Raw genomic sequence first — 26,264 nt, forward strand, 5'->3', positions numbered from 1 at the left:
GAAGAAGACACTGTAGGGCTTTTCCTATTTCTTCTTCTTTCTATTCAAACGGACAAGATGAGTACTGCCCTACCTTAAAATATGAACAGCATCACCACCTGGATTTCTCACAAGAAAAGGCGTGCGAGTATTACCCAAACAGACACGACTGAAACAGCATCAGCTGATAAATAAAACATATCCTGCTTGGCTGCTTTACCTGTTGGTACACTGATGTGCAGCAGGGTGAATAGAGAGACCAACAAAAAGGGAAGCAGGTCCTACCTCCTGCTACATAAACACATCAGATGATGAAAATATAAGAATCTGCTACCAGTGGTCCTACCAGCTTCCAGCGAGGCAGGAAAAAAAAAAAATAAAAAATAACGCCTCCTCAGGGCTGAAGCCCTGTGCTGATGCGCTCCCTGAATGAACCGGCCGAGGAAGAGGTAGAGGAGGAGGGGATACAGGGGGCGGAGGAGGAGGGCAGCGAGACCGGTATCCCAGAAATGTGATCTACAGTCCCAGGCAGTCTTACAGAAACGGCATCCTGCTGTACAGCCGGGCTGACGAGGATCAGAGCTGGAGGAGGCGGAAGGGAGAGTCCTTCTGCTGCAGGATGCAGCAAGTATTTAGTCCTTTGTGCGTTGTGTCAGCAAGGATTACCACCGTGGAGGAGGAGAGGAGAGGAGAGGAGGAGAGGGAGGAGGATGGCCAGGGAGAGCGGCTGTGCGACGAGCGCTGCATTCAGGTTGACGTTCCCCTGCTCCTGGATGAAAACAGGCCAATGGGCTTTGCTCGGCACAGGACTCCTCTGATGCTATATTCCATCAGCGGGGACGTGAGCACCAGCAACATGCGTGTGAAGCCGACACACACTGTGTTTACTGATCAATATGCACGAACACATGCGCACCAAGCGCCACATAAGGATGCACGGCCCTCTCTTTCATAGCCCGAGGGGACACTATTCGCTCTGCTGCCAATGAGCAGACAGGCACAGGACAGAGGGGAGGGGGGAGGGGAGGTACGATTCGGGGGGAGGGTCTGGGTGTTGTTATTTTTTTTTATTTTTTTTTTGGGTAGGGTGTGTTGGGAGAGGGGGAGAAAAAAGGGGTGGGGTTGGAGGAGAGTTTGATGAATGGGCACCTGCCACGATCCTGTCGAAAACTGGTTTGTGCAACCGCTGCTGGTGAGCTGGCAACACCACCGTCTCCACCAGGCTCACGCAGAAAGAAGGGGAGAGGAAGATGTGTGTCTGTGTGTGTGCATGTGTGTATGTCAGTCTGTCCCAGTGCTATCCCAGCCTTGAACAATGCTCTTCAATGTGACCACAGCTGCGGGAGACATTGACAATATGGTTCCAAAAAAAAACAGCCAGGACGCCATTCTGTTTATGCTGGCACACACACGTGAATGTACAGCTGGTGTTGCCATGACATGAATTACCAATGAATTAATGGGAGCTTAGGAAGTGGTTGAGGCACAGGCTTATAATGCAGTTCATTACACCGCTCTCCCATCTTGTAAACAAAGCTGCTGCTGTTCATGTAATAGACTTGTTGGTCCATATAAAAAGGAAGCTCTCATTCGCACGGCGCCTCTTTCAACAGACAGTGAGACACACACACACATGAATATGGCAGTCATCAGACTAAGAGGACTGTTGAAATACGGGCATGTTGCATGCTGGGATAGAACTGTGAGGTGTATCTGATCAACAAATCATTGTGGCAGCTCCTCATCCACTCACGCTCTGTTCCTGTCCTGTGTACTCTGACCCCGGCCACATGAGCTACCCATCATTACTGCACAGGATGAAAGCCCACATCATCTATGCGTAGAGATTTCGCACCTCACTATCACGGTATGTCGCCCTTTACCTCACATACTGTATCAACAACACAAATCCATGCTACCTTTTCTGGACCGGCTCCTTCAACTGTACATATTCTTGCTGGATCCACCCACAAACTGCTGCCATTAGCACCGAATATTCTCACAAAGATCAATGACGTTTGTTCAGTCTAAATCAAACTGGATGACTCGAAGGTGCCGACTCTCTCGGTACAGCACGCTACATTTGCGACTCAGACCATCATCTCAGTGACTATCAACAGGACTGGCTTGTGGCCAGAAGGCTGTTAGTCTGAATCCACGGTCAAGCTGGGAAGATCCTGGTAGGAAAACTGTAAGCAAATTATCATCTCGCTTCATCAACGGCTGTCGAATGGAAAGCAGGCCAAGTTTGGGTTCTTTTTCTCTATTTTGATCAATATACAGTGCCTTTCCTGGAAATTCAATTGGGCGACTGATTGTAGACAAAACTACAGGATGGGAATGTCTGATTTCAGCAGAATCAGGTACCTGTCAAATCAATGCATGTCACCCAACGATAATGTGCTGGAGTACCAACGTACTTTGATCACTCAGCAGTCCAGCTCATTCTGTTCCAACATTGTCCGCCAAATAGGCTGGATATCTTAAAACCATCTGTGGTAGCCTATATCATCATGTTGCCTAAAAAACAGGCAGAAACCAGACGCTCGTTCATCCACAGTGACAGGCTTTAAGGGCAACTCCACCAGTTTTACTGCTTACGTGAAAAAGTAGTACAAAGCCTTTTCTGTGGCTCCAGAGGAAGCGGCATGTATTCAGATAAACCGCTGCGAGTGATGTGACTCAGTTGCTCGTTGCATTGTGGGTAAAGTACCAGGTTTTGAACAAGATGAATAATGCTTGGAATAGCAATGATATATCTCGTTTTCTACAGGTTTCATTTAACAGCGCAATACTGCTCCATCAGTGGCATCCAGTTGAAATACTTCTTGTATAATAAAGCAACAGTACTGGCTGCCAACCAAGATTTTAATCTGCACTGGTTCGAAAACAATATTTCATTTGTTTCATACGAGTGCTTGAGTGACCTTGAAACTATTTCAAGAAGCTTTTCCACCCCAAAAGGGATGATGGACCCGATTCCAAAACAGTAGGTGACGTGGTGAGATAACCAACGCTGTAAAAACGACCACTAATAATAATAATTATAATAATAGTAATATAATAATGCTTAGAAAAATGAAATCATTTTCAAACGAACTGTTTACTATCGATGGTTCGTAAAAGTGTTCCTGAGCCAATGTGGTAATATTCGTAATACAATCATATGAACCTCACTCTGTCCTAGCTTGAAAAAACAGTTTTGAATTGAGTGTTGATTGGGAAATGATCGCATCCTATTTTAAACGTGTTAGACAGTGTCACAATGTTTTTTTTTGGGTTCTAGGTTCACCTGGAAAACAGAACAATCTGAAGAAAGTGGTTACTGTGCTTTCGCCAATCCCTGTCAAAAACCACTGGTTTTGGCCTGTGGCTAACCATACTCGTTACTGTGAAAACTATTACTGTACGCTGGTGACAGCTAGTGCCAAGATCCATAACTGCATATCAAGCCAGTCTGTTAAACAGCAATGTCTTTTTCTGTAACTATTTAGTCCAATTATTTCCTTAATTAGCACACAGTATGTTTGAGGGGCGGCATGTTAACAATGTAAGCATTCCTCATTCAAACATCTGCTATCATCCACAAACTATGTATTAACTTGAGCCTATAGTTATGGTGCGCATATCTGTATGAATGTTAGAATCTCCTAATACTTGCTCTAGACACAGGGCTGGGAGAAACTATGCAGATTTTATTTCTTTTAGTCTCAAACTTGCTAAAAAGAAACAAGCTCGGTAGAATTTATTGGAAAGGGCCCATGTAGAGACCAAGCACAGAACTGACACGAAAAGTCTTACCTTGAGAATTTCCACATAAAATTTCCCCCATTTCTTCTCAGTTGCAATCAACCAACCGCTTCAGTGTCTCTGGAGCAGTAATAACTTCTGTGATGCAAGCCAGTAAGTATTTCAAGCTTGATGATTGTGATTTTAGATTTGTTGAGCAAATAAGGAGCAACAAGACAAAGAAAACAGCAGATGACTGAGCTCTGGAGTAGGTGTGGCTGAGAGCAATCCTGACTGACCACTTGCAGCTCCAGTGTGGCAGCTGCAGCTGGACTCTGCTTCAACAGCAACAAATGAGCAGAAACATGACAGGTGTGAAGGGTTGGGTCTTGTTTACCAGCTACAGCGCTTCATACAGAATACTGACATGTCCCTAGCACATGTCAGTTCGGCACACTACCACCAGACGCAGGAAACAACTGCAGGCAATTATATCTCTAACAGTGCTCGATGAAGGGGTTCAAGTGTGTCCTCTAAACCCCCTATAATCCTGACTTGTTTAGCTCGAGTTAGGTGTCAGCTGTGAACAACAACACACAATGTGAAGTACTGGCTGACAACTTGGCTGACAGTTAACTAACACTGTAACACAACCATGACACCCCCCTGGACAGCTAACCGAAGTTAGCTTACTTGCTACTCAAGCACAAACCGAGCAGCTGTCTGTTCACTCATGTGCACGCAGCGTCACCACCAAACCTCGTTCATAATTTACCCATTTAATTGTATTGCTTAGTGCGAACAGCACTAATTACGATATAAAGAAGAGATACCTCTGGCGAACTGTTACGTGAAACCTAAAGGTTCAATCGGCAAACATTTAACCACCGGTATTTTTTGATATAGGTGATGTCAGTTCCTAAGATTACCAACAAACATCAAGAACCGGCTCAAGCTGCCTCCCATCGCCCACATAACGTTAGCGATATTTTGATCAAGGAGTATTTCTGAGAGGGCAAATTAACTGGCTGCGATGGGTCTGTATAGAAGTGAAGCGCTCTATGCAAATACATTAAGAGACAGCGGTATGCTGTAACATATGACGACAATCAGGGTCACGTTAAACTGGCTAAACTGTTAACTGAATTCTGCGTGGCTTCATAATAAAACAGGATAGGGTGGTGGGATTGTGCGTACTACTAGCTTGTTACAACGTTGACGCTAGCTAGCTAACTCATGTTTGGTCATCCTTTATTGGCATAAAAAACGTCTTTTGTGGTGTAGCTACTTACCGGACCTCTGTCAAGAATGTTTACTTTGCTGTTAAATAATATTCCATGTCGCTGTCCACCACCAACGCTGACATGGCCTGTTTTAGGACAAATGAATGTTTACTATATTGAAAGGTTTTGCAGCTCACAGCCATGACAACACGCCCATGTGTTACGTCACTATGAATGCTGCCTTCACGTGCTCCTCGTAATAAACATGTAATAAACCTGAATTCAACGACGTTTGGTTTCAGGTCAACCCAGTCGAAGAAGGGAGGAAACATATTGTCAGGTGGACGTGCTTATGCTTTTCATTTAAATCAACCTGCTTAACCAATGTTACAAAAGTAGTGAAGGTAAGTGTTTGCTGCGTATTTAGTTTAGGTGAAAAAAAAAAAACAACAGCACATAAAGATGTCACAAGTTTCCAAGTCTGGGGAGGGGGCAGTCAGCCATTTAGCTGGCTCATGCCTCAGGCTTGATGTGTGTCCTCCTTCTCATTTCTCATCATGCTGAATTAACAAAGTGCTCCATTCATTTCATGTCTGCAAAGATGATTAAACAATTGCATGACTGTACTTCATAATAACATAGCTGTTATTTACTTTCACAGCATGATCATGATGATATGACATATATTCTGAAACACAGTCAAAGGCTGACATGAACTTGTGCATTAGTTTTTGTTTTTTTGTTTTAAATTAACTATTAACCATATTTACAACATGGGAGTGGCAATTTCTAATTAATCCCCCTTACATGTCTTGAGGCTGTGGGTGGAAACATAAGTCAGGTCATTATTAAAATGAAGCTTCTAACAAAACCCTAGTAATGTCTTTGGGGGTTTATGTACTCAGACAATGTAACTATAGTGAAAAGGCAAACGTGTGTGCATATGATTAAAGGACAATGAACAGGACATGCCACAGGACTGAATGCAAATTAATACGAATATTAAATCAGATTTAACGATTACACAAGTATAAACTCCAAAAGCTGTTCACTTGTCTGTGCTTTCCGCTGTCTCCTCCAATATAAGCCACTTTAAATTTCTGAAAGAAAACATGAGACAAAATGGCATAAACAACCATATCCTGTATGTGACAGGACAACAAAAAAAGACAACAACCCAAAGATCAAGAACCAAAAATAATGAAGGTCTAATGAAAAGTTGTGCTGCAGATGTGGTATATAGCCATATCAAAGTGTGGTACATTAAATGTGTTGTTGTACATTTTTTGAAGACACTGCATGTGCAAGTAATTAAACCAGTTGCTCTAATATTTCTGACCCGGCAACAGTGCATTTTACAGATCTTACACAGAGCTCGTGAAGGTTTCTCTGCATGTTGACTTAATGGTTGTCCAATACCGCCCCCTGCTGATGAATACTTTGCTACACAATGCTGGTGTTCCTGAAATTTAACCTTTTCAGCCAAGTGACTGACATTTCATAATCATTCATCATTATTAGTTTACAGTATGCGTTTTACAGAAAATAAGGGTGGCAAGTTAGCCATCGTGTCATAGGTAATCCATAACATGACTAAGATCAGGTCCTACATTTAAGGTTTAACAATAAAACAAATATTTACATTTTCATAGGATCACCTTTTAAATTTCAAATCCATCTGAGCAGTCTGACAGCCACTTAAATGACACATTTTTTATGTAACTTTAAAGAAAACTCAATGTTTTTACATGTTTGGTCATCTATTATCCATGTAAATCAACTCTGTTCATTCATTTGTCTTGAAATCGATATTTAATATTTGCATGTTATATTTTGCTGTCCTGTTTGTTTAGGCTGGTAGGAAACCACTTCAGCTTTGATTCCAAATGAAGACATGGTACATCAGCCGTCAGCATCTGTCAGTTTTATTACAATCCAATGAAATACTATTTGGCTCTCCAAAAAAATAAGAAGAAGAAAAAGAAACAATGAACAAATGGACAGTATGTACCATACAGAGAGTACAATGTTGAGAATATGAGCATAATGGTTTCTTGATGATTTTAGGTGTCAGTGTTGCGTTGTAAAAAGAACAACAAATATGGCCACTGTAGGTTTATCGTCTGTTCTGGTATGATAAAATGTCATCTACCTCTACAAATGACACCGACAACTCTTACTTTTACCAATACATTACAGCAGGCTTAATACTGAAAGAACACCTGATTATGCCTTCAGTCACAGAGGAGGACCTAAACTAAATGTCTGTTAAACATATAAATTAGACAATAAATTAAAGCTGGTGAAAGCCCTCAGATAGCATCATACAAATTCAAAACTAGTCTGTATTAAAAGACCAAAATGTCAAATATCAAAGCTAATTAATCACAGTAACGGCAAGCTGCCAGGAGGTGCAAGAATAATCCCGAACACGTAGAAAAGTCCCATTAGAAGGTTGAGCTTGGCCGTCTTCTGGGGGATCTTGGCGTAGCACCTGCTACGGAACTGCTTCTCCAGGGGGAAGGCCATGGGCAGCGTGAGCAGAGGCAGCGCCATGCTGATGGTGTAACGGGTGGCGAGGATGCAAAAGAGCACATAGGGGACGAATAGCAGGAGGTTGTAGAGGACGTAAGACAAAGTGGGCCCTACGAGGATGGCCAGGGTGACGATGCCTGCCTGTTTGTCAGAGTCCATGTCTCTAGTGTTGTTGCTGTGGAGGATGGCTTCTGTGTTGAGGGCCAGCGGGACGGCGTACACCAGCGGCAGCACCGACAGGTAGCCGACCTGCACCGCGTGGGCGAACATGACTGCCAGCGGGCCGAAGGTGATGAGGATTACCACGTCTCCCAGGGCCACATACTTGAGGCCGATGCCTGAAGGAAAGAGTACTTTTCATTAGTGGCTGTTCACGCAGTGCAATCAAATCCTGAAGGTATAGTAGGTATAGCCTGTTTTCACCATTTCATTCAATCTCTGGTTCCAAATGTGTGATGGACTGAATCTCACAGGCAAACTCTGAACAATCACCAAATACAGGTACAAATATGAGTGAGAGGTACACTGATAAGTGTGCTAATAATTAAGAGAATACCAGGAGGGAAGAAAGGGACTGCATTCAAGCTTGGGGACAATAAAGGTCTTTTAATTCTTTTTTTTTTTTTTTTTTAAAAAAACAAAAGAACACTGGAGCCAATCAATGCTGCAGCATCTCTGACATCCTGACATCCAGTCTTCAGTATGGGTCAAACTAAAAAAGAAAAAAAATTAAATTAAAAAAAAAACACTGGATCCTACATTTCCCATGATAAACAAATATATTTTCATTCTGCCTGGTTTTTGCTTAGACAACCCTGACATCATCAGGGTTGTTTTTCACAGATTTGCTCAGAACCACAGACAAAAACTGTGGCACTGTTTTCACAAGATGAGTAAAACTAACCATTATGATTTTTTTTTTTTTTTTACTAGGGCTGGGCAATATGTCAATGTTATACCGTTGATAAGAGACGATACACATTTACTTTTTTTTATTATTATTTTAAAAAGAAGTCCTAACCTGGAGTTAGTGAGCAGAGATGGGTGATTTAATATTCCACAGCTCCACCTGATGCATTTAGACTCATACTATGTCACACTCTTGTTGAACTTGTAGAACATGCATGTTACAATCAAACTGTAAACAGTGCCACCAACTGTATTTATTTATTTTTGTTTTAGTAGTTTTTATTTTATTCTTATTCAAATTGTTATTTTCTTCTTTGCTACTTATTTCCCTCTGTACAGCTGTGTTACCAGTGAATTTCTCCCAAGGGGGGGCAACAGAGGATTTTTTTCTCTTGTTACTGACATCATTTCCTTTTTAATGGCTTTGGCTCTGGAAAGGGGAACCTGAAGTGTGAAAGGAAACAGGAATGAGAGCGAGGGGAAATGACAAGTGGGCCACAGGTCGCTGGGCCCTGCGGCGAGGACACATCCTCTGTAAATGGGACGCACACTCTACCAGCTAAGCTCACGGGGAGGCCCAACCAATATTAACTATTGGCTGATATTGGCCTATCAAAGCTAACAGTATCGGTTTACATGTTGTTTAATATGCATTCATATTTAACTACTTTTTAGAGATTATAATGAAGAAAAAAAAGCCTTGGACAATTCAAGTTTCTATTTTAGAAATAGACAATATTTTATATTTAAAAATAATACAAATATTATATCATTTTATATATTGTTATCCTATTATTCCAATTCTTGTCTTTACCTTCTCTATCATTCCTTACTGATGATTTACCATAAAATGTCACCAAGCCCCGAATTAATCCGGTAATATATTCTGGCAATAATGCCTAGCCTGACCTTTTCATTGATCTTTATCAGGATAACATTAATCAGGTAAAAGACACACCAGCACAATATTAGTCTGAATCACACAGTAACGCTGCAAAATAAATAATTAAAAACAAGCTGCAGGATTCTCCCCATTTTTTCAAATGAAACTCTATATACTTTTCCATCTGTAGGCAGTGATGAATCAACACTGAGAAAAGCACCTCACCACATTAAGGAATGTAACACATAAATGTCATACTGCCTTAAAAAGGGCCAATTCAACAAAATGCCAGCAAACTGTAGCTCACTTTGTAGGGTCAGGAGCTGTTGCTAGTGACAGCATGTGTCAAATGTAAAAGTAACACTTCTTTCTTACTTACTATCTATCCATGCAGATAGTTTGAGTTTTATGTGTGTAGGTTTTACGAAACATTTGCCACCAAAGACAGAGTGTTTGACATGTAACATTTCAGTGCTTTGAGCAGCAAAAGAGAAAGTCATCTCTGCTTTTTTCTAACAGTGGATGAAATGTTTCATTATCTCAAAACCTTGACAAGTAAACCTCTGACTATTTGTCTTAATGGATACCCCAAGTTAGTTGTATGTGAGACACGTTCTATTTTGTATAAACTGACCGAGGAAAAATGTTTTTTTGTCCTTTGGTATAAACACATGTCTGAGTGACCACAATGGTAAACTTGAGTGTGCTGTCCCTATTTTTACAACACCAACATTTAGCTGGCACCTGGAGCCACTGGCATGCAGTGTTGCAGAGTGCATCTTAAACCTAACAAGTGTGTGTGTGTGTGTGTGTGTGTGTGTGTGGTGAAGTTGATTTTTAACTCACCTCCAGTGTACAAAAATGAGCTGGAGAGTCCCCCGAAGTAAATAAGAGCTAGGTGTTCCAGTCTAAGTGTGGACAGGAAGTAGAGCAGAGTGGCGCACAAGCACCCTAAAGAGTACAACAATGCTCCGAACATAACAACATCCTGTGGTGCCAAGATCTCATCCACAAGAGTCCTGTCATCACTCTTCTTGTGGTCAATTCCTTTGGAGAAGTCATAGTAGGTGTTTACGAGGTTGCCTGCCCCATGGACTACGAGGACAGCCACCGCACACACCAACAGGATGACCAAGTCCACGGAGCCATCCAGTTTGTACGCCAGCGCGCTGCCGAGGGCCACCGGTGTGAGCGAGGCGCTGAAGCTCCACGGTCTCAGCGCCAGCACGTAGGCCGCGCACTTGTGTCGCACATCTGAAGCAACGCGGGCCATCCTCGACGCGTGGTTAGTGCCAGGAGACTGACTAACCGAGTTGTTCAAACTAGTCTGCCATTGTTGGCCGTTGTGACCATTTGATCCAGCCAGCACAAATGTCTCTGCCCTGCTTTGTCTTTGCTCTTTGGCCATTCCTCTGCGGGGGGTCTACAGTACCAGCAATGTTCCCAATTTCAGAGCCTGGTGTTCCTGCAGCAGGAGAAGCAAGTCAACAAAATTACAGCACAGTCAACAGTGCATAACACAGCCTTGATACATGCTAGAACATTACCCCTGTTTAAAATAAGGCTGCGGTGCAAACTCCAATACTGTGAGGAGTGATAGAAATATGCCTGTTGCGTTATTAGGTAACAGTATTGATCAAGCAGATGCTTTCAGGGGTTTGGCATATTTTGTGAGATAAAACAAGGTTATGTCATGTTTACATAACGCTAAGGTAGTGAGGAAAGTATAGCATTGGCATACAAAGGCTCAGTTATCACAGGTGATAACATTATGTTCAAAAAGGTGCAATACATAAGAACTGGCCAATGTAAATTCATGCTCCACATAAATGTGGGCAGCATATCACCAGCATACCTGCTTACTCCTGCTGACACATCCTATGACTATAGCTACAGTTAGGCCTGCAGCATGCCAACATCAAAAGATAGCTCTTCAGTATAATATATAGAAATCTTTGCCATCATGTCAAAACTGTTCTTCCAACGTACTCTGTTGATAACTTCATTTTATTAATGTTTTAAAAATTCTTATATATTGCACCTTTAAGGTTTTTAAAGATAAAGTTGTGAACTGCCCTAATTGGGAATTTAGATTTGCTTTCCCTATAGATGTCTACAGTTCACAATCTTTTATTTACATAGTCACTTGATACTTCTTTATTTAGTCCAGACAATTTAAGACTATTCTCAGACTTGCAGACGTCGATATGTTATAAATTCTCTCGCAAGGTACATTAAGTATGATTATTAACTGCATGGTGACTATTGTTGCTGCAGCAGGTGAAGGCAGGACATCTGTAACCCGGGGAAGGGTCAAACCGCGGCAGTGCTGGACCGTTACAGTAACGGTGATGGCAGCGACTTTGAATACAAGTTATGTGGGCGGTTTTGAAACTGAACCAACAATGGACCTTACTTTAGCTTCCCAATACACGTGGCATTTCGTAAAATAAAAAAAACACACTCAAATGCTTGAGAAACTACTTTCGGGGGAGAGCAACAAACTCGCCACCTGGTTAAGGACACCTCAGGCGGGAGGGGCAGAGACAGCCTCAAGCTAACTACTGAGATTATGGGATTAAAGCTAACTGGTTAGCTACCGAGCTAACAGGGACATAGGGGAGGAAATGTCTGACAGCAGCTCTTACCTGTTACGTCTTCACCATCCGACACAAACTGGGCTTCTCTCCGCTTAAAAACATAGTTCTGAGCCCGCTGAGCCTTTTACGGTGAGAGGCAGTTAGGTAGCTTACGTGTCAACTTCGAGGGTACTTGACTGGTTGGCCACTGTAAACCCTGCTGCACCTGACGGGCGCCATTTCCTCCTCCAGAAGTGCAACAGCGCAGAGAAGTCGAAGAAACCGCGTAAGGCACAATGGTTCCGACTACCGGACTACTATTTGTTCTTACATGAAGAGTGCTAATTGAACAAAATATATTATTATTATTATTATTATTATTATTATTATTATTATTGGCACAATACGAAAAATGGGCTAACACAAAAGAATTACACAATTTATACTGAACTTAAATTAAGTACAATAGTTTCTGGGAAGATTATAAATAACAAGAGCTTGCAGTAATTTGTGCAATATTTCATAAATATGGTTATGTTCAAGGCTACATTATTATTTTCAAATAAGTTATTCTGGTAATGATAACAAGAGTTTTTAGTCACCACAGATCACAGTTTATACTTGTATAGTTGAATAGGGCCTGCAGTTAATTTTTAATGACATAATTTTAAGACCACAAGTTAATCATTTAGTTATGCTGAGATAACAGGCAGTTGAGATAGTCTATCACAAGAAAACGGCTTTAACCACCAGAGTGAACCATGCCATGACATGCACACAGAGGCCCACCATCAGGAGAGGCAAGCGAGGCAAATGTTTGGGACCCCCAAAAAATAAAAATTTGGGAAAAGGGACAACTGATGATGACCACTAATACTGGCACATTTTCAAATGACAACATGCCCCATAGTGGCACTATGCTGCGCATTGCTGCTGCCTCAAAATGAATGCTTAATGTTCTCAGGATCACTGGCCTGATATTGTGGGTTACTTAAAATTCAACAATTGATATTGATTTGATCTGATAATGTGAATGTTAGACATATTAAAAAGCTTTAGAAAAAAAAAACTTTAAAAGGTGCTTGTTGGAGGGGCCCCATTGAGAATTTGTATGGTTAATTTCTTTCGGGGAGAGGCTTACATACAGTGGTCAACTTAAAGATGAAATATGTAAGAATTGGCCGCTTCCAACAGCAGAAAAAGGAGCCAAACTGCAAGAAATCCACCTCAGTGTTGGTGGACTGAGGGTAGACTGGAGGCTACAGTGACTCACTATTGCCTTTTGCGGTTCAAAGTGGTACCATGAGACAGGACAATACTTGAGCTAGCTGGTTAGCCTGCTAACTTTTATTAAATTTCTCTGCATAACAATACTAGATGTCTTTGGCTCAACATCAAAGCTGCTATTTCTTCAGATTCTCTTGAGAATTGTAGTTATTTATTTTTTTTGTTTTTGAAGTAAATGTTGTACTTTGAAAAGAAGTGTTCTCTTCAGTAGGCCAGTACCAAAAGAATTTCCCCAGTCTTTGGAGACAACCATGTGTTTTGCCCTTACGTGATTTTGTGGGCTAATCTGACACGAATGTCTGAATGTGATGTGCTGCTTCCCAGCAATTGTTTCCAACCACCAAATCTCTCTATTAGGACAAGAAAAAAAAGTTGACTGCCAAAGGGAAAAAAGATTTAGACTCGCTGATAGAGTGGCCCGTTCCCTGGCTGTCAGTGGGATGAAAAGTGGACCTGCAGTTTCTTTCTTGTCTTTAATAGATGGAAAGTGGCAAAAGCTGCGTGATCAACAGATGGAGGTGCAACTGCAACATTTCTGCGTGCAAAACACCTGTTAATTCTTTTCTGATTATTATAAACAGGTCCCTTTCACAGCAAACATTTTCACTTGTCACGGGCAGGAAAAGCACAGGTGTTTATAAGTTTGTGATTAGAAATGACTGTTCCATTAACATTTCCCATAAATCACTCAGCACACACATGCCAGGATTGTGGAACTTATAATTACACTTGACTATTACACCTGTGCTTCTTCTGCTTTTAATTGCCAAGAATGTCAGCTGCGACCAAATACACTTTACCATCTGGGCCATGACTATTCCTGCAGAAGACAGTGGCATGCACAGGGCGTGAGGTGTCATGGAGGAATGATAGGGCCTCACGATATGGTAGAAACAGCATATTGTGTTTACCTTTGATAGATGCCAAATCTAATCATGAATACTGGGATCAGTATTTCATTTTCACAGAAAAAAAAACTATTAAAGGAGACCTGTTGTGTTTTGTTTTCTTTTGTTTTCTTTAAATTTTCCCTTGTGTTAGTATTTTTGTTGTGCATGTAAAAGATTCGGAAAGTTTAAAAGACCAAAGTCCACACCATTGGGAGCTCCTCTCTCCCACACTGCTCCTGAAGTGCCTGAAAGGCCTCCTCAGTGGTCCCACATTTAATTCCGTGACTTTGTGACATCATACTGACAGAGCAGACCTGAGACAGGGTGCTGGGTCAGGTGTTCGTGAGCTGACCAATCAGAGCAGATTTGGTATTTCTGGAGGGGAGCTTAAAGAGACAGGAGCTAAAACAGAGCATGTCAGACAGAGAGGGAATACAGAGCAGGTAATTATGAAAAAAACTGATGCTTTTTTGATCATTAAAGCATGTGGACTTAATCTAGCAGTGACATCATGATATGTCTCCTTTAAAGAAGACCTGCAGTGTTTTGCAAGATTGGCCTCAGAGCAATATGTAACCTGCAGGATGATGGCCTGTTATGTATGTGCATGCCACAGTGGGACAGAGCGAAGACCAAACTACTCTCATCCCCGGCAGTATTACATAAACGTCAGAAAGTCATGTTCAAAACAAGCCATCTGATTCCGCTTTAAGTGAGCCCTGGCGGCTGCAGCAAGTGGTTTTGACGGACAGAGCGGCGTTTGGTTTTCATTAGATTGTCTCGACACTGACCCCCTGCCCCATCTACAGTAATATGAAACCAGCCCTCTGGCAGACGCACTGTGCGGAAGAGAGAGCCGAGCGGAGCTGATGCAGTCTGCACTGCTTCCACTACCCGGTCCGCAGGCTGGACTGCGCCGCCGCCGCCGCCACCGCCGCACTCAGCACCAGGAGCCACTGTAACACAGCACCGGAACGTGCAATGGCCAAGACGCTATGTTGACACGAGCACCAGACGGTGAATCTATGTAGTCTTCTCTGAGGGATTACCTGTGAGTGTGTGTGTGTGTGCGTGTGTGTGTGTGTGTGCGTGTGTGTGTGTGTGTGTGTTTGTTTGTTGTTTTTTGTGTGTATGTTTTGTTTGTTTTTTTTTTGTCCTGGAGGTGTGATATCGCAGCCATGATGTGCTATCAAACTCCCAGAAGTTTACGCAGAGGCGACTGGGGCTTCGCTCCTCTGCTGGCTGCTGCTCTGCTCAGTCTGCTGGTCGCAGGGATGCAACAAGCCACAGCGTTTCCCTCCTGGAGGTTAGAGGTATGCTGTGACCACTGTATGACATGTAGCAGCTGTCACCGCAGCTCGAGTAGTTATTAGGTTTTATAAGTTATTTTATAGTGTCCTCTGTCGTTTTAAAAAAAAAAAAATAAAATAAAAATCACACCAAACTCCATTTAAAAATTCCGTGACTTAACGTTTAACCTTCGTGTCTGTGAAGCTACATACTAAGATTGCTGTGGTTTGACTTTTTTTTTTAATCATTCAAAGCCACTTTTCAATTCGGCACACACAGTGTTGTATTACACGCGGCAGCTCCTTCTTCAAACAGTAACTCATTGTTGCAGGTAAATGCCTCAATTCATAATCTACTGGCCTCCAAATTGAAATTATATTGAAATAAAGTGGTGCTTGTTGGGTCTTTTATACCCCGAATTCACCACAAAAACATTGAGATTAAAAAGCTGCCTGTCTTGAGTTATTAAACCCATATACATTTCACAATCATTACAATAAATTGTAATTATAACGTTTTTTAATTAAGTATGGTCTTCAGGACAATCACAGGTAGGAACAAGAGTAAACTTCGATTTTTTACTTTTTTTTTTCTTTTTTTTTTTTTTAAAAGGAGCCTATCATTCATGTAAAGTTCTTTCACTGTTATTATACAGAAGTTACCGGCTTTTAAAGACTTTTAATAAGTGAGCCACTGTCCATGCAATTTGAATCATTTCTTAGAACGTATTATTAGTTGGACATCAACGTCAGTTATAGCTCACCCATGGCAATATGCATCAGACTCAATCACTGTTCGGTCAAGGTGATGAAGTTAGAGGAGGACTATAATTAGATCAGGCTTTGGACTGGATATCCCTGTACAGTAATATCTTGCCTGAATTGGATAAATGTGTTACTCCATCGCTGCCAGCCGCCCGCCGTGATACAGAGCCTGAGGGATAACTTTATGTGATTTCCTTTGCCACACGCTTTCATTATGTGTCCATCACGAAGACCCGCTGCCTGGGATTACGTAACTGCCTTAGATAAGCTTCTTGTGGGCAACACCACAATGCATTACAGCATCAGTGAAGGACACATCAAAGGTCATTTTCAGTGTGTTTTTTTTCATATAATTACTGATAGTGATAGTGTGTATGTTTTAAAATGATAGAAAATAGCCATAGTTGAACCTTGCTGAGGCTCATGGTAAAAGTCATAATCCCTGTTTAAACTGTCTCCGAGACCGAGGTTAAACTCTTCCAGACTCTCCCCATGCAGGCTCTTCGGGGACTTGTCCTCAAATGTTTTTGCCCTCCGAGTCAGCGCTCACCACTGGCTTCGAGGTTTAGTCTAGCAGGCTTGTTTCAGCCCTCGTGGTTTACGGTTCATCTTTTTACCCGTGCCAAAGTGCGAGATTGGATTTGCAGTGAATATAACAAGAGACGACACGGAAAGAACTGCGCTGGCCGTACTACGTTAAACACCTCATAAATCACCGAGCACAAGACTCCAGCGTGTTTGCTGCCGAGGTCAAGCCAGCGACTGTTGTATGAAACAATGACCCGCGCACATAACGTGATGCAGGAACGTTATATTTAACATCAGAGGAAAGAGATGTCATCAGGTTCATTCAGGACGGCAGGGTGAGACAGTCTGCCAGACTGCCTGCCCCTGTCTCACTATTTTGGTACGGAAATGAAGGAAGTACGGGATCTATTTGTCTTGACTGGGCGAAGCAGAAACAGGAACCAGAGGATAGGGTGTAGAATACAAAGTGAAGGGTGTGGCTGTGATATGTGCTCTCCATCTTCAGTTCCAGCTCAGGTCATAAGAAAAGGTAGCTCAAACTGCCATTAACAGTGCGCTCTTTCTGTCAGTTTCTCCTTGAAGGAACTTGGGCTGTTAGATTCAGTTGTTAAGTCAAACAGGGTTAGTTTGAAAAAGACAGTGAAACCATGCCTTTTCTCCCATCCCCACACACCTGGCTGTGGAGGTTTGATAGCTGCGCAAACCTGGCCGCGCTCGTCCGATTGTCTGTTTCGGAAAGTTACAATGCTTGACGGACGCAGCCCCCACAGTTCCGCTGTTCAAAAAAAAAAAAGGTGGAGGAAGTCTCAGATGCTGTTGGATGACCAGACAGGCACTTCAGCCTCCTCTTGGCTGCATCCTGCGGCCTCCTCTATCTCTCTCGGAGGACTCTGTCCTTTGTGTGTCTTTGTAGTCTCCACACAATGAGTCCTATAAATGGAGAGCACGCACATGTTTGGACAGGCTCTCCGAGACGGTATTCACGATGGTTGGACAAAGTTGTGAGAGCAATTTAAAAAAAAAGAAAGAAAAAAAAAAGAGAGAGAACTTGAGAGAGAAGTTTGAACTGTGATGTCAGACGCTGTCACAGCTCCACACACCTGGCCGATCTCTGGGTAAAGTCAGCGCGTTTGCACGATCCTCTTCTTTGGGAGAACCTAAAGGTCCCACTATCGTGCTTGTGTTTTCAGGTTCACACTTATTTTGGGGCGTCTTCTGGAAAATGTTCCCCTCAGCTGCCCGGCTATCAGCTTACCAGAAGGGTCCGATGAGCTGAGCGGACCGCTTTACCTCCCGATTATCCGCACACACGTTGCCATAACATATAATAATAAAAAGAAATAAAAAATAGGGATAAAGACAAAATAGAATATTGCACGTAAATGTAGAAATAGAAATTAATATAATGACCGTAACACCACAGTAAAATATAAATAAAACAATTGTTTTGTAAAAGAAACAAAATAAGTATAAACGTTAAAACGATTACATTAAGACGCTACATTAAAGCCAGACTCAATAGATAGATTTTTAGTTTACGCTGGGATGTTGATGATTGTTTCGGCAATTAGTCGAACACTCATAAAATATACATTAATGATCTAAATGGTTTTTTTTTTCTTTGCCTAGTCATCATGGAGTTAGTATGGAGGCAGCTGTCTTTGCAGGCCTCCAGGGTGTCCATTAATTCCTTATAATGGAGCTGTCGTCAGGCAATGTGCCTCACTTATCAGTCTCCATTCAAATAGTCATGGGTAAAGGAAGTACTGTTGCACATTGTAAAGAAATCAAGGGTTCATGGACAGCTGTATGTGTCTTCAGCAGGTTTTTTTTTTCCGTTTCAGCGCACGCCTCCTTAATTCCTCCTTAGATATGTATCAGGACTCGATGCCTTCCTGCTCTCAGGCACAAAATGGGCTCCCTGGATCAGAGTTATGGCTCATGCACTTTCAAGTGTTGGGAAGTGGATTTATGACTCAAAACCATCCCCATAAAGAGTTATAGATGTTATCAAGTGGTCCGTAACATTGCAGCCGAGACGAACCACAACATAACTTCAGCCGCAGAGTCGTTATGAAAGCGCTGAAATGCAAAGCACCCATAGAATCTGATTTTGTCCCTAACCTCCCTTCAATGCGATTAATTAAAGGTTTCTCTTTGTCCAAGGAAGAAGCTTACACCACTGTGTTGCTCATCGGGATCCGCAAAGAGGCCCGCTCGCAGGTGCTGCACCTCTCCAGGAACAAGCGCTACACCCTCACCCCGGAGCAGCTCAAGTGGGACAAGTTCAAGCTGACATACAAGTATTCATTTGCAATTCCTCCTCCGAGCAACGCAGCAGCGCAGTACAGTTGTAGAAAATGGGAAAAGGGGGAAAGACATCCTCGGAGAAAGCTCCAGAGAGTTAGACTGATGTTGGTTTTGGCAGAAAAACACAAGGACAGATATTTTTCGGTTGAAGCGGGCCAAGTTAAAGTTCCTGAAATCAGACTGCTGTCGGTGCGGGTTAGTTGCACCTTAGTGGAATCATTTAACTCAAGCTGGAGAGTCTTCTCCTCTCGCGTCAGTCAAGACGTCCATTTTGGACCAACACGCATCATCTGTCAGCGATCGCCTCGCAGAACTCTCCGCTTGCATCAGTGAAAAGGGAAAACAAAGTAGCATATGGTGGAATTTCGCACCCACACTGCAGTCGCCTGGCTGCAACACACTTGGATTGTGTTGTGTTAACTGTTTGGAGAAGATCCAGTGATATTTTATTCTTTATGGAGCTGTGCGACAAAAGAGCCCGTAAAGTTTAAGGAGATTGGGTTGAACTAAAAGGGTTCGATCACTGGGTTTTTAGTGAGCCAACAAACTTAAACAAGGAAAAAATCCAAAAACCCAAAAATAAAAATGTGGTCATTATCTTGTCCTGTTCATGCTGACGGAAGGTCGGGTGAAGCATTGTCCAAAACAAATGACGTAGATTGTGGCTTGTTTTAAAACATAAAAAAAAAAAAAACAGCATTAAGGCAAACATAAAAGATCTCCATCCAGCTCGATCACACATTGAGGGTGTAAGTAACATCTTTTCAAATCAATTTGCAATCACAGGGCTTCTGGGTTACTTTGACTACACTGGACAAGCTGTATGGAACCATTTAATGGTTTTTTTTGTCATTTTTGTAGGGATTTTTGTTGAAACGTAAAAAAAAAAAAAAAAAGACAAACAAATATTTTGCCTGTTTTTAATGTTTTAAAACCATCCCCGTTTGCTGCAGCGCGTTTTTTTTGCCGCGAGGCTCCAGAAAATCTTTGTGTGGATGACAAAAACTTCACCCGACTTTCCATCAGCATGAGGGCGATTAATAATGACTGCATTTTCATTTTTGGGCGGACTTATCCTTTAAGTGGCCTGGAAACAGACGAAAAACGGAAAATGATCCAAATTTCAGTCATTCCTGCGTTAGTGAAATTATATCTTCGTCTCTTTCATATTGACGTTGGATGGCACCAGCTGATCGATATCTGGTTCTTATTAAAAGCACTAATATCAGTCTAACCCTCGCTGAGATATAAGAGAATATCAGGTCTCGGTAATGGAGCTGTACTTGAAGTGCTTGTGGGAATTGTGGTCTGTCTGAACAGTAGCCATTGTGTTTTGGCAGATTGCTCGTCTGTAGTGGAATGTGTGTGGAGACCGGTATTAACTACATAATGCTGTTGTTTCTGAGCAGGTTGCTCTCCTTCCCCACTAACTTGATAAATGCCAGCGACACGCGTCGGGGCTTTGCCAAGGCCTTTGGCATGTGGAGCGACGTCTCGCCGTTCAGCTTCAGAGAGGTGCCAGCGGACCAAGAGGCAGACATTAAGATCGGTGGGTACTCTGCATGTGGCCGTGTCAGGCCCCCGGCAGATGTTGCTCGGCCCCGGGCTCCGGGCCTCTCCTCTGTCGTTACTGTATTTCTCTCCGCACTGTCAACGCCGAAACGTCCTCGCCTCCAATCGCATTAAATCACACCACCGCGACTATATTACCGAGCTTATATTCGGCATGATTCACAGTTCCAAACGCAAAAAAAAAAAAAGAAAAGCAAATGCTTAACAACTTCCATACATGTCAGCCCATGGTGGAGCGGTCTAAATTATGCTTTATCGGTCCCTTTGGATGCAAACTCCAGGGTCCTGCATAAATTCTCGGTGACAGTGAGAGGGATGGTTGTCATCCTGCGGGGTGAAGGCTGAAGAAAAAACGCTCAGTCTTCAGCAATCCATCATCCCCCCGCTGTTGTCAACGCAGAGCAGAAATAATGGAGCGAGGGTTTCCCTGCTCGGCTCTGAGGTATGTGTGTCTCTCTCCCTCTCTGTCTTGGCAGGCTTCTACCCCGTCAACCACACGGACTGTCTGCAGTCGTACTTGCACCACTGTTTCGACGGCATCACGGGGGAACTGGCTCACGCGTTCTTCCCGCCGACTGGCGAGATCCACTTCGACGACCACGAGTACTGGATTCTGGGAAACATGCGGTTTAGCTGGAAGAAAGGCACGTGTCTCTACCTATCACGATGTTTAACCCGCGAGGTGACGGGTGCGCCAGACGCCGACCCGGACGGCTCGTGTGGGGCTGAAAGAGAAAATAATCTAAGGTGTCTGCGTTGCAGGGGTTTGGCTGACGGATCTGGTCCATGTGGCGACTCATGAAATCGGCCACGTCCTGGGACTCATGCACTCCATGGACCCGAAAGCCATAATGCACCTCAATGCAACTCTGACGGGGCGGAAGCTCATCACACAGGATGAGGTGTGGGGCATGCACCGTCTCTACGGTACGATCTCACTCTCCCTCCCAGAACTCGAATAGAAAACTTCATCCTTTTGGGCTTCGACATCTGTAAATACACCCGATATCCTTGTCAGTCACCCAGGGAACTTCTGGAGGTAGTAAATGAATTCACTTGTTTGGCCTCGAAGTCATTTTGCGATTCATCCAAAAGTAGAAGCGCTAGATTAGCTCGTAGATAGAATGGAAAATGTACAAAGGACCTACGCTGCAAATCCAGTTCTAATGCCGGGATCAGACTCGGGGTTTTCAGTAACAAAAAATGCATTGCTCATTCTACCCTAAGATGTCTGTCACAGCGGAAAACAACTGACGCAGCATCCGAGAAGCCGCACAACATCCAGGGCCGGCGTGCCAAATGAGGGGGAGGGGGGATGTTGGTCCGGTGGCAGCTGGTCCCCGGCACCACCTTCCCGGTCACCCAAGACAGGGCAAGAAGTCAAGAATTTAAAGGATAAGTTCACCCAAAATTGAAAATCCAATCGTTATCTGCTCACCCTCGTGCCGATGGAAAAGTCGGGTGGAGTCTTGTAGTCCGTAAAACATTTCTGCCAACACTGTTGCAGTATCCTCCTAACGGAAAACAAAGAGCATAAAATGGCTCCACACAGCTCGTCCGGAGCAATCCAAGTCTCCGGAAGCCCCGACGTCCTAAACTGATTTGTAAAGGCGACATTCACACTCTCAGGCGGTCAAGCTTGTGCTACCAATGCAGACGCTTTCAGCCCAGCAGCCTACAGTGAATATTTCAGTGTTAAAAGACGTTGAAAATAACATCTTTTGAAATCAGTTTAGGATATCAAGGTTTATGAAGTCTTGGATTACTAGTGACGAGCTGTATGGAGGCGTTTTTGTTAACTTCAGCTGCCGCATCGCTGTTGAGCTGTGACCCTCCAGAAATGTGTTGTGGACCACGAAACTCTACCTGACTTACTATCCGCACGGCCGTGAGTAGGTGACTGAATTTGGATTATTGGGTGCACCTCTCCTTTAAGCGATGGCTCAATCCGAGACAGTGACCGATCTCAAAAGGCAAAAAAAAAACAAAAAAACGATCGTACAGTCTGATTCCAGCATTAGAGGAATTCAATCGAGCTCCACTTGTGAAGAACCAGTAGTAGAAAATCCTATGACCCCATTTTTGGTGACATTTGGCCAGAATGTGGACCACAGTGTTCGTCTGACACCGGAGGCCAACGTGGCATTAATGAATTTCGTATAAACTACTCATGAGTCACCATTAGTGTGTATTATGGTGAGTCATTGTCACTGGAACCAAAAGTTAATCAGGGATCCAAATTCTTCTGCCGCTGACTGAGAGCCGTTGTCTGATCCCTCTCCCCCTCTTCCTCCTCCTCCTCCTCCTCTTCACTCACTCCATCCTCTCTCTCTCTCTCTCTCTCTCTCTCTCTCTCTCTCTCCAGGATGTTTGGACCGGTTATTTATCTGCCCGGCCTGGGCTCGGAAAGGCTATTGCGACAGCAAGCGCAAGCTGATGCAGAAGCACTGCCCCTCCAGCTGTGATTTCTGTTACGGTAAGACGCGGCAGCAGAAAGCAGCAGCGGTCCAGAGGGAGAAAAAAAAAGAAAAAAAAAATAGAAAAAAGGTTTTCTCTCAATTGAGCAGCGCAAGGAGCCGCTGTGAACCGTTTGCCAATGGAGCAACGGGAGCCAACAGGTCCAGCCAGGCTGAGCAGCGATGGGGGTTTTCAGCAATCTGCTGTGGGGGGGAGATTACACTTGCCACTGGAGGAGTGTGTGTGTGTGTAGATCTAGAGGATACCAGCATCCCCGGGGAGGCAGTGTGTGTTTTGGCTCTGAATTCAGACCGAGCAGACCAGGTACCTGCCGATTGTTGGCCGTCTCAACGCCGAGCATTGATAGCACATCAGCAAACTGACAGCTTGGGCCTCTTTAAGTTCATTGTGGGACTCACTAGCACTGTGGTCTCCTGTTGCACAACAGGAAATGGTTCCTCTTAACCATCACAGCCCATAGATTGTTGTGGCTTTCTGCGATTTTTTTTTTTTTTTTTTGTCAGCAACAAGGGACAGTGCGGAGAGAAGCAGGAGGATACGATTCCTGGCTCGCAGTAATCTGTTCCTCATTGTTGATTGGGAGACGTTGTACGGCTGTGGAAAATTCCTGAGTGACTCCAAACCGCTGGAATTTCAGACTGTGGCTTGAGGGTTAGAGACACACAAGGTCAATTTGGATTTTTGCGGCATTAACGAGAGCGACTGTTTCTTAAGCAGACTTTTCGAGTTGATCACAAGGCGTTCTGTTGTGTTTGTCAGACACCAGATGGGAGATATTATATTGATAAGACACCCGCGGGCGCCAGCAGGTCAGAGGTTGTGAAAAGCGAAGCGTATTGAGTGTCTGACGTCTGTATCGAAACTCTTGACAGTAATCAGTGTTTCCGCGAGGTGTTTGTGAGGGAGAGCTGTTACATCTCCGAATTATGTAATACTCTGAGGCTGCGGATTATCTTTTTTTTTTTCGAGCAGATTCTTCTCAGATGATTTTTGTGTGGTCAGGATCATTATAACTAATGTTTCCGCGTCTTATTTTAAGAACATAAGCTTAAAGGATAAGTTCACTCAAAAATGAGAACATAGTCATTATCTACTCGCCATCATGTTCGAAGTTTTGTAGCCAGCCAAAAACATTTCTGGAGCTTCACAGAAAATCAGCGCTGCAGCATTCGCCTCAACAACTGAAGTAGATGGGGACTTGTTTGAAAATGGAAAACAACAACCAAAAAGAACATATGATGGCAGTTTACACAGCTCGGCCATGTAAATCGTGTCTCCAGAAGCTTCGAGATCCCACATTATTTTTGAAAAGACAATATTTACACTCTTACTAAAGCTGAAATCTTCATTCCAGCTGCTGAGCTAGAAGCATTAGCTAAAACTCCATCTCAAGTGGGAGCTGGGCCTTGATCAGAAGTTAAGGGTGTAATTAACGTCTTTTTTAGTTAATTAAAAAGGAAGACAAAATGCTTGTCCAGTGTAACCCAGTCTCCAGGAGCCCCAGGGTCCTGAATTGACCGAAAAGGATATTTACACCCTTATTGCAGCCCTTAGCTTAGCAGTTACAATGAAAATTGTGGCTTTAAAAACAGGTGTAAATAACGTCTTTTCAATTAAATTAGGGACCTCAGGGCCTCTGGAGATTTGGATTATGCCACATGAGCTGTATGGAGATTTTTTTTTTTTTACTTCTTCCAGTTGTTTTATTTTAGATTTAAAATAAGTCTCTATCTAACTCAGTTGTTGAGGAGGAAAACCATTTAGCTCCGAAGCTCACCCAACTTTCCATTGGTGCGTGGGTGAGAAGATGATAGGTGAATTATAACATTAAGGAGAACCTTTTCCTTAACCCACTGATATTTGCGTGTCTAAATTTGTAGTGTTTCTACTCGCTCCCCTCCAGAGTTCCCGTTCCCCACTGTGGCTCCCACCCCGACACCCCTGAGGACCAAACACAAGCTGGTCGTCGAGGGCAAGAAGCTCACTTTTCGCTGCGGGAAGAAGATAGCGTCGAAGAAAGGCAAAGTATAGTGAGTATCTACCCTCCTGACCGCCGTGAAGCCACAGTGCGATTGCACCGTCTCAACGTCCGACCTCTGTTTTTCAGCTGGTACAAGGACGGGGAGCTGCTGGAGTACTCTCACCCCAACTACATCTCCCTGAAGGACGACCACATAACCATAGTGGCCAACGCCATCAACGAGGGCACATACACCTGCATCGTGAAGAAAAAAGACAAAGTTCTCACAAACTACTCGTGGAGAGTACGTGTGCGGTTCTGAAGGCCCCCGCCGGCTCCTCTGCACACTGAACAGGACACATTCACACACATGCGGTCACAAAGAGACCTCATTCACAAGGGCACATACGGTTTTTTTTTTTTAATACTGTTTTTCTTGTATCTTCCACATATACCTGTCTACCGTCGATTCTCATGTGTGTTAAGGTGTTTTGATGTGTGCAAATAAATGTTCTGTGACAAGGAGAATCTCAGTGAAATTATTACCTGACTGCGAAAAGCTGCTCATGACAGATGTTGCGGTTTGCTTGCATTTTTTTTTATTTTTTTTTTTATTTGGTGATGAGAGATTCTTGCGCCTCTCGTCAGCTGTTTGGGACAATAACTACGTCCACTTTGGATTCATCCAGCCTGGATTTCTTCAAAGCAGCTGCTGCTTAAAAAAAAAAAAAAAGAAAGAAAAGAAAAGTGGGTTCCAGGGCCACCCAGGAATCTGGAGTGTCTCCAGCAAAAAAAATAATGGGACCCAAGCAGAGATCACCTCATTCAATTCAATTAGAGAACGTATAGGAGTATATTCACGGAATCTTCCACTGAAGGTCTCTGAGGAAAAGCCACCTCCAAAAAATATCCATGTCCCTGAAGTGTGTCTTTTTATGGGCCTGAAAAGTTACAGAAGCCTTTGCTTAGATGCATGCCATTTGAATAATTTACGCACTTACCAAACTAAGCGACCGAAGCCAGAATAAGCAATGTTGTCTACAGCCTTTGGAACTATTTGGACCTTAAACCGCATATGGAACACCTCAGACGTCTAGCTGACTTTACTAGGCTCGCAGCGAAGCCAAGCAGTCTGCCTCCAGAGACGGAGCAGTCAGTTCCACTCGCAGCTCTCCTTCCAAGCTTATTCAACACATCAGGTGTAATAATCTGCAGAAGGGCTCCGGTGGGGGCAGGGGATAGATAAAACTGATTAATGAACATTTCCATTCGCTGCTGGCTCTGTACGTCCCAAGGCGAGGGGATTTTTTATTTTTTTTTTCTGCGCCCGTTCCAGTTAAAAGCAGCG

At 43.3% G+C, this 26,264-nt stretch overlaps 3 protein-coding genes across 7 annotated transcripts in view; 1 reads left to right on the forward strand and 2 right to left on the reverse strand.

The window, feature by feature from the left end:
* mib2 (mindbomb E3 ubiquitin protein ligase 2) overlaps positions 1 to 5,147 on the reverse strand; it is a 44,445-nt gene extending 39,298 nt beyond the window's left edge. For 2 of the 3 annotated variants that reach the window (XM_037104436.1, XM_037104433.1), the window contains exon 1: positions 5,001 to 5,147. Coding sequence is in view for 1 of the 3 variants with exons in the window: in XM_037104432.1 (XP_036960327.1) it covers positions 3,781 to 3,811 (31 nt within the window). In the remaining 2 variants the exon portion in view is untranslated. Of the gene's footprint in view, positions 1 to 3,780; positions 3,957 to 5,000 lie in introns of those variants that run through there. The other variant, XM_037104432.1, reaches the window with a different exon arrangement.
* Positions 5,148 to 6,840: 1,693 nt separating this feature from the next.
* On the reverse strand, positions 6,841 to 12,123 carry ubiad1 (UbiA prenyltransferase domain containing 1). Its single transcript, XM_037104948.1, has 3 exons — positions 11,907 to 12,123; positions 10,105 to 10,723; positions 6,841 to 7,804 (listed from the first exon to the last, which is right to left on the reverse strand). Exons 2-3 carry the CDS (start codon positions 10,664 to 10,666, stop codon positions 7,317 to 7,319), a joined length of 1,050 nt encoding a protein of 349 aa, XP_036960843.1. The 5' UTR covers positions 10,667 to 10,723; positions 11,907 to 12,123; the 3' UTR covers positions 6,841 to 7,316.
* A 2,269-nt stretch (positions 12,124 to 14,392) lies between these two features.
* On the forward strand, positions 14,393 to 25,444 carry mmp23ba (matrix metallopeptidase 23ba). Of its 3 annotated transcripts, none has more exons than XM_037104945.1 (9): positions 14,393 to 14,457; positions 14,824 to 15,327; positions 18,763 to 18,899; positions 20,316 to 20,455; positions 20,955 to 21,122; positions 21,241 to 21,405; positions 22,844 to 22,954; positions 24,860 to 24,986; positions 25,064 to 25,444. In XM_037104945.1, the coding sequence occupies exons 2-9, from the start codon at positions 15,193 to 15,195 to the stop codon at positions 25,236 to 25,238; spliced, it is 1,158 nt and encodes a 385-aa protein (XP_036960840.1). In that variant the 5' UTR covers positions 14,393 to 14,457; positions 14,824 to 15,192; the 3' UTR covers positions 25,239 to 25,444. The 3 variants fall into 3 exon arrangements, with proteins under 3 accessions (XP_036960840.1, XP_036960841.1, XP_036960842.1); XM_037104946.1 differs by lacking the exon at positions 14,393 to 14,457 and having other exon boundaries at positions 14,543 to 15,065; positions 15,216 to 15,327; XM_037104947.1 differs by lacking the exon at positions 14,393 to 14,457 and having other exon boundaries at positions 14,543 to 15,031; positions 18,767 to 18,899.
* The last annotated feature ends 820 nt before the right edge of the window (positions 25,445 to 26,264 follow it).

This window comes from Acanthopagrus latus, chromosome 7 (genome assembly GCF_904848185.1).
Source record: "Acanthopagrus latus isolate v.2019 chromosome 7, fAcaLat1.1, whole genome shotgun sequence".
Lineage (NCBI taxonomy): Eukaryota > Metazoa > Chordata > Actinopteri > Spariformes > Sparidae > Acanthopagrus > Acanthopagrus latus.

Excerpts from the sequence above, each read along its gene's own strand:
- ubiad1 (XM_037104948.1), bottom strand. The coding sequence starts at position 10,666 with ATGGCCAAAGAGCAAAGACAAAGCAGGGCAGAGACATTTGTGCTGGCT. Across the intron at positions 7,805-10,104 it reads CTCATTTTTGTACACTGGAG|GCATCGGCCTCAAGTATGTG; the intron begins GTGAGTTAAAAA and ends TCTTTCCTTCAG.
- mmp23ba (XM_037104945.1), top strand. The coding sequence starts at position 15,193 with ATGATGTGCTATCAAACTCCCAGAAGTTTACGCAGAGGCGACTGGGGC. Across the intron at positions 20,456-20,954 it reads AGAGGCAGACATTAAGATCG|GCTTCTACCCCGTCAACCAC; the intron begins GTGGGTACTCTG and ends CTGTCTTGGCAG. Across the intron at positions 21,406-22,843 it reads GGGCATGCACCGTCTCTACG|GATGTTTGGACCGGTTATTT; the intron begins GTACGATCTCAC and ends CTCTCTCTCCAG.